General features: G+C 41.5%; 1 protein-coding gene across 1 annotated transcript in view; it reads left to right on the top strand.

The window, feature by feature from the left end:
- The first annotated feature begins 2,545 nt into the window (after positions 1-2,545).
- cherp (calcium homeostasis endoplasmic reticulum protein) overlaps positions 2,546-7,240 on the top strand; it is a 12,246-nt gene continuing 7,551 nt past the window's right edge. The window contains exons 1-4 of the mRNA XM_030784182.1: positions 2,546-2,680; positions 3,574-3,747; positions 5,923-6,086; positions 6,809-6,946. Of these exons, the coding sequence (XP_030640042.1) occupies positions 2,656-2,680; positions 3,574-3,747; positions 5,923-6,086; positions 6,809-6,946 (501 nt within the window). The 5' untranslated portion in view covers positions 2,546-2,655. The remainder of the gene's footprint in view (positions 2,681-3,573; positions 3,748-5,922; positions 6,087-6,808; positions 6,947-7,240) is intronic.

Here is a 7,240-nt window from a genome sequence, read left to right as displayed (position 1 = left end):
CTAAAGTCACAGTTCTGGGTTACAGTCTTAACAAAACAACACATTTCAGCTGAACATCAGCGTGATGTCATTCAGAGTTTCTCAGACAGTACCCCGACTGGGCCTTGAAGGGATGGTGCACTCTAAACTCTGACTTTACTTACCATTATCGCGAAAACTTACACAGATCAACCTGTGAGCAGCGGTCTTGTAAAGAAAAGATTAGATCTTCTTTTACTTTCTAAAAGCTTAGGAACAACAGGCTTTCTATTATCTATGAAGACAATGCAGAGCTGGTTCAAAACAGCTGATACACAATGCACCAACAATAATTTTTTATTCTTTTCTTTCTTTCTTTCTTTCTTTTATCCCAGCACCAATACGAAGAAATGAGCTCTTTCATCTCTTCAGTATGCCTTCTCATGAATAATGATTGCAAAAATATAGCACAGATGTCTTAAGTCACGCATAATCCTTGACCTCAGTTGCTAAGAAGATTGCCGTTGAGCATCACACTGTCTTCTCGTGCTATTTCAGAACCAGGACGATCGTAACTATGGACACATGTTCCTGAACCACATTTCCCCTTGTACTTTAGAACCTGCGCCCTCTGTGACCCCCCCCCCCTCCCCTCCCACCTCCCGCTGCTCGGGAAAAGTATGAATCCTCCCTGTGTTCCAGGAGACGGCTGGCCTCACTGTTCAAGAATCATGTTTATGTTTGGTGTCCTCGCGCCTCTAAATTTGATACATTATGGTTGATCAGGGAATATTGCATGAGTGGCAGTTAGAGAACACCAGATGACCGAGGGGAACTGATGGTAAACAACAACAAACGGTAAACAACAAACAGTAACAACAGCTACTGAGACACCGCGCATAGAGCTGCGGCTCATAGGAAAAATAGCACTTTATTTACTCTAAACGTTGCGGAGGGAAATCCCGTTTTTCTGAGTCATATTCCCGTTGTTAGAATAGAACGTAGCCTTTTTTCCCCCCAAAGGAATGAAAACTGTTGTAGCCGCTGCTGGGAAAAAGCATAGCTGACTGACCACTGAGATTACTAGAGCGCAAACGGGGTGAAAACTGGCTTACTCCATGAATCCCTCACTCACCAGCGCTCACAGACTTATTGTATTCATTAAGAACAATTAAGTCTCTAACGACTAATTAATTGCATAATCTATTATTTTGCTCCCCTGTACGTGGTCCCTAATGGGGCGCTGGCTGGAGTTAACAGGCAGGCTGGTAGGACGCGTTCCTCTCCGTGGATAATGAGTGAAGCCAGCGGAATGAATTGGGTTTGATTAAGAGAGCTTTTCAATGGGATACAGCTTTTTCGCATGACATAATTGGAGGTCAGAAAAGAGGGACTGGGAGGGGGGGGGGCGTGGGTTGGCGCCAGGTTTTTTTTTTTTTTTTTAGGTCTCTTTTCTTCTGGACTAGTGAAGAACACATCATGTGTCTCCGTAAACACCTCAGTAAGATATCAAACAGCAGATGTGAAAAATAAATAAATAAATAAATAAATAAATAAATACATGGAGCGCTAACATCGACTTGTGAAAGCAAATTGTACACCAAGAGCGATTTTGAAAACTGTTTGAAAGAGCTTCAAGTCAGTTTCGATCGCTTTTAGCTAATTTAGCAGAGCTACTATAAGCGGACTTAAAGAGCGTCGATCATATTTCAGAGACTTTCAGAATTTCTACCTTCTTTTATAACCTCAATTATTCCTGTCACCGTTCGACTGTGTTTTGCTTTGCGTGCATAAGGAGACCTACCGGCTAGCGCCAGCTGATACATCTAAAGCGACCAGTTCACTCAGTGTGCTGGTACAATCTTGTTTTGTTACATTCTAGAGTAGGTGTGCAAATCCGGTTACTCTGACGCCTCTGAAAATACTCAAAATATCCAAAAATAGCTGCATTCATTCATGCATCCATTCATTTTCGGGGACTGCCTGTGTTCATAACTGGATTATCTACTGTTAAAAATGATGTGTACTGTTTTTTTCCTCATCTGAATACACTGTAGTGATTTCTATTGCTACCTGCGAACCATCAACTCCACAGCGCCATCTAGAGTTAAGAATAGAGAAGCACAATTTGAGCTCGTCCAGTAAGCTGTTCAGGTGCGGTGCTGCTTCCTCAGGTAGTCAGTGCTGTTGTCATGAAACCGCTGAGGTCGATTGTTCCGGTACTTCATTAATAGCTGAACAGTAAGAATGATATTCAAACCACAAAACCACACGTCTAAACTCTGCCTAATACAAATTTCCGAATTCCAAACAGCACAAACGCATAAACATGAAACTAAAAGAAGTTACAAGGATTTCACAGTGAAAGGCAGAGGAAACTGATATCTGGGCTACTGGAGAGACATTGTAAGAGAATTCAGTTTTCACCCTTGTGGCTCGAACGTGTCAGTATAGGCAAGGTGACTCCAAAACTATAGATGGCGCTATTGATTTTACCCAATCTCAATTTCACGCAGTTGTGTGAATGGCGCCGAAGGAAATTGAAGGTGCGCTTCTCGTAGCTTCATCTTCAAAAACTACTGCCATGCGAAAATAGCGTGAACAGCCCCGACATTTTAGAGTGTTTTCGGGTGTCAGGAACGTTCCTGCCTTTGAATTATAAACGAGGCGCTTGGTGAAGTCTATTTTTTCGTCAAAATGGATATTTCTACACCTCCAGATGGTGAGAATTATACATAACGTATGAACCGCAGACCTAGTTGCTATCTGCTAACAAGAAGGCTAGTCCACAATCAACTTATGCTATGATTTTAACTGTTTGACAGATTGCACGTTTTGAGATGCTGGTTTCATTCACTTATAAGTCACAGTCGATCGCTAGTGCACACATGCTGTAGCTTCATAGCGACGCTAGGACTAAGTGAATAGTGTTATAAAATCGAGAGCTAACAGTATCAGCTAAGCTAGCCTACTATATCTTCTGTGGAGTCCAGTACAAACTGGTAGCAACTGTTATGTCCCAGTCACATCGCATTTCCCTTAAGCTTTACATGACTGATGACTGCTATTTAGTTTAGTTCTCATTTCCAAAGGGGCTTTTATTGTGTTTAAGACAATGAAGGGAACGTCTCCAGGCGATACAGAACTTTCACTTTGCCAAAAACTGCTCGCTTCAAAAGCCCACAATCTTTTAAGATGTCTTAAACTCATTCAGTTGTCCCGATCTCTCGTACATAAAATATACTCTTTATCATTGTCGTTCTTTGCTGAGCGTAGAAGAGTCATCAGGTAGTGTCTTCATTCTCTTGTTCTGTTTCTCAATCCACCCCTCCATTCATTCGTACTTTCATTTTGTCTCTTTATTTGTGTGTTTGACTCTTTCAAAGCAGTCTTCTCCTTTGTAATTGAAACAACTTTTCTTCTTTTTCTTTTTCTTCTTCTTCTTCTTCGTTGACGTGGTAGTATTAGTGGTGGTAACATTAATGATCTATATCTGGAATTTTCCGTCATCTCTGTGGATCTGACCATTTTCACATGTGGCGCTACACATTTATAGTGTATAGCGCTTTGTGCCTGTAACATTTGTTTTGTTTTGTTTTTTTTTTTCTCTCACAGACCAAGAGCTGCGTAATGTCATCGATAAGCTTGCTCAGTTCGTTGCTCGTAACGGACCAGAGTTTGAGAAGATGACCATGGAGAAGCAGAAGGACAACCCAAAGTTCTCCTTCCTGTTTGGAGGGGAATTCTTCGGCTATTACAAGTACAAACTCGCAATAGAGCAGCAACAGCGTACGTATGCTGTAAACCCCGACGAGATTTTTATTTTTGAACTGATAAACTGTGTATTTGTGGCTTGTGTAGTTGTATTGGTTCCTCATTTACTCTCTTGGACGTGTAAGGAAAGAGCTGAGTTGTCAATACACTTGTATGTTGAGGAGTTTTTCATTCCTTTGTCTCTGAGCAAAGATGCGTAACACTGCTTTGAACTGAAGGTATCCCTCTTTTCCTGTAGATTCTACCTCTCATGAGAGTGATGAGTATAAAATGGAAGGTATTTACTAGATTGATGCCTAGAAACATTATAAATATATTTATCCTACAACGTTTTGACTTTCATTTTTGCCTGGTATTTGTTTTTTGGTTTTTTTGGTTTTTGTTTTTTTTTTTTGGTTTGGTTGTTGGTTTTATTTTTATTTATTTATTTATTTGCATCAGCAATGCCTGAAGATGATCTTTTTTCTTTTTTTTTGTACGGAGATTTGTTTTGTATTGTTTGTAATTTTTTGCCTCATTTTTTCTTTAGGTGATGGGATAGCTGGCATTCCATTAGGTCATGTGATTCAAATGCAAGTGCTCCTGGTTAGGAAGGGTTTTTTTTTTTCTGTGGTCAGCCCATTGTGTTTCAGTGGGTTTAGCTTTATCAACACCCAGTCTTTAACCCATTGTGTTTCAGTGGGTTTAGCTTTATCAACACTCAGTCTTTAGCCCATTGTGTTTCAGTGGGTTTAGCTTTATCAACACTCAGTCTTTAGCCCATTGTGTTTCAGTGGGTTTAGCTTTATCAAGACTCAGTCTTTAACCCATTGTGTTTCAGTGGGTTTAGCTTTATCAACACTCAGTCTTTAAGCCCATTGTGTTTCAGTGGGTTTAGCTTTATCAACACTCAGTCTTTAACCCATTGTGTTTCAGTGGGTTTAGCTTTATCAACACTCAGTCTTTAGCCCATTGTGTTTCAGTGGGTTTAGCTTTATGAACACTCAGTCTTTAACCCATTGTGTTTCAGTGGGTTTAGCTTTATCAACACTCAGTCTTTAGCCCATTGTGTTTCAGTGGGTTTAGCTTTATCAACACTCAGTCTTTAGCCCATTGTGTTTCAGTGGGTTTAGCTTTATCAACACTCAGTCTTTAGCCCATTGTGTTTCAGTGGGTTTAGCTTTATGAACACTCAGTCTTTAACCCATTGTGTTTCAGTGGGTTTAGCTTTATCAACACCTAGTCTTTAGCCCATTGTGTTTCAGTGGGTTTAGCTTTATGAACACTCAGTCTTTAACCCATTGTGTTTCAGTGGGTTTAGCTTTATGAACACTCAGTCTTTAGCCCCACTGCTGCCTCTGAGAATAAATGGCACTCGTATTCCGTAATCTCATAATCCAGGCACAATTGAACTCAAATATGCATAATGTCATGGCTTGGCTGTGACGGTTCTTCACGGCGGTGTCTTATGGCAATCATATCAGTGATTTAAACCGTAGGTGACTTGAGTCAAACGCCTGTCGAATAGACTTTTATCTCAGTGTAGCGTAGTTTGTGTGACCACGCAAATGAGGCCACATTTATATGTCACTTTGCACTTTCTTTTGAAAAGCAGTCGTTTAATTGACCAAGTCCACTGGCAATTTTTAATTTTTATTTTTATTTTTTTTGATGAATGAAACTCTCTTTGGAGCAGTCAAATAACTATCTTAACCGGCATCGTCAGTTTTTTGGTTTTACGGTTGTTGGGATCTGTCTTTGCTTGCTGCTTGATTTGGTTGAAATTCAAAATTTCCCTTTCTATTCTATCCACGTTTTTTCTTTTTTTGTAAATCTGCTGCCCCAGGCCCTTTTTAAAGTGTAAAAACTGCTTTGGTTTTGTGCTGCTGATGCAGGGACAAGCAGGGAGAGTGAATCCTGCATGCATGATGTCAGATGCATGTCTTTTTTTATGCTTCTATACTGAATGACTGGCTATCCTTTAAAGAATGTCTGCTCATTTAAATTTACTTTCCCCAAAGTGCCTTGTCAAGTGTGTGTATAAGCATTTTACAATTTCTTTCCTTTCTTTTTTTCTTTTTTTTTTTTTTATTACCTTTAGTCTGAACTACTTCATATGAATATTCATCATAATTTGAGCTCTTTTAGGGGATGATGCTTAACAGGTTTGACAGTCATTTTACTAAATTCTGATTATTTGTGATATTGTAGTGATGTGTAAACCGCCTGGAAAGGAGGCTCCCGATGTCCCTCCACCAATGACCATGCTGCCTCCGCCCCCGATCCCGCCCACCACTCCATCTGTGGAGGAGCTTATTCAGCAAAGCCAGTGGAACCTTCAGCAGCAGGAGCAACACCTGCACAACCTCAGACAGGTACAACACACACCTGCACAACCTCAGACAGGTACAACACACACCTGCACAACCTCAGACAGGTACAACTCACACCTGCACAACCTCAGACAGGCACAACACACACCTGCACACCCTCAGACAGGTACAACACACATCTGCACAACCTCAGACAGGTACAACACACATCTGCACAACCTCAGACAGGTACAACACACACCTGCACAACCTCAGACAGGTACAACACACACCTGCACAACCTCAGACAGGTACAACACACACCTGCACAACCTCAGACAGGTACAACACACAGCTACACAACCTCAGACAGGTACAACACACACCTGCACAACCTCAGACAGGTACAACACATAGCTACACAACCTCAGACAGGTACAACACATAACTACACAACCTCAGACAGGTACAACACACACCTGCACAACCTCAGACAGGTACAACACACAGCTACACAACCTCAGACAGGTACAACTCACACCTGCACAACCTCAGACAAGCACAACACAACACATACACCTACACATCCATAGGCAGGTATGGCACACACCTGCACAACCTCAGACAGGTACGGCCCAACACATACACCTACACATCCACAGACAGGTATGACACACACCTACACAACCTCAGACAGGTACAACACATCACAGATCTCACAGCGGTAGGTGACTTGGTATGTTGTTGTTTTGATTGTTTTGATTGTTGTTGTTTTTGGATTACAGGAGCAGGTGACTGCGGCTATAGCTCTGGCCCTGGAGCAGCAGAGTCAGAAGCTGCTGGCGGAGACGCAGTTAGACATGGCCGAATTCGACAGTCTCCTCCAACCCATCATAGACACCTGCACTAAAGACGCCATCTCAGTAAGACCCTTACCAAATGACTGCCTCTGTTTTATATCTCAGTGCAAGACCCTTACCAAATGACTGCCTCTGTTTCATATCTCAGTGTAAGACCCTTACCAAATGACAGCCTCTGTTTCATATCTCAGTGTAAGACCCTTACCAAATGACTCCCTCTGTTTCATATCTCAGTGTAAGACCCTTACCAAATGACTGCCTCTGTTTCATATCTCAGTGTAACACCCTTACCAAATGACTGCCTCTGTTTCATATCTCAGTGTAACACCCTTACCAAATGACAGCCTCTGTTTCATA

This window comes from Chanos chanos, chromosome 9, assembly GCF_902362185.1.
Source record: "Chanos chanos chromosome 9, fChaCha1.1, whole genome shotgun sequence".
Lineage (NCBI taxonomy): Eukaryota > Metazoa > Chordata > Actinopteri > Gonorynchiformes > Chanidae > Chanos > Chanos chanos.
This window is presented reverse-complemented; position numbering and strand designations above follow the sequence as displayed.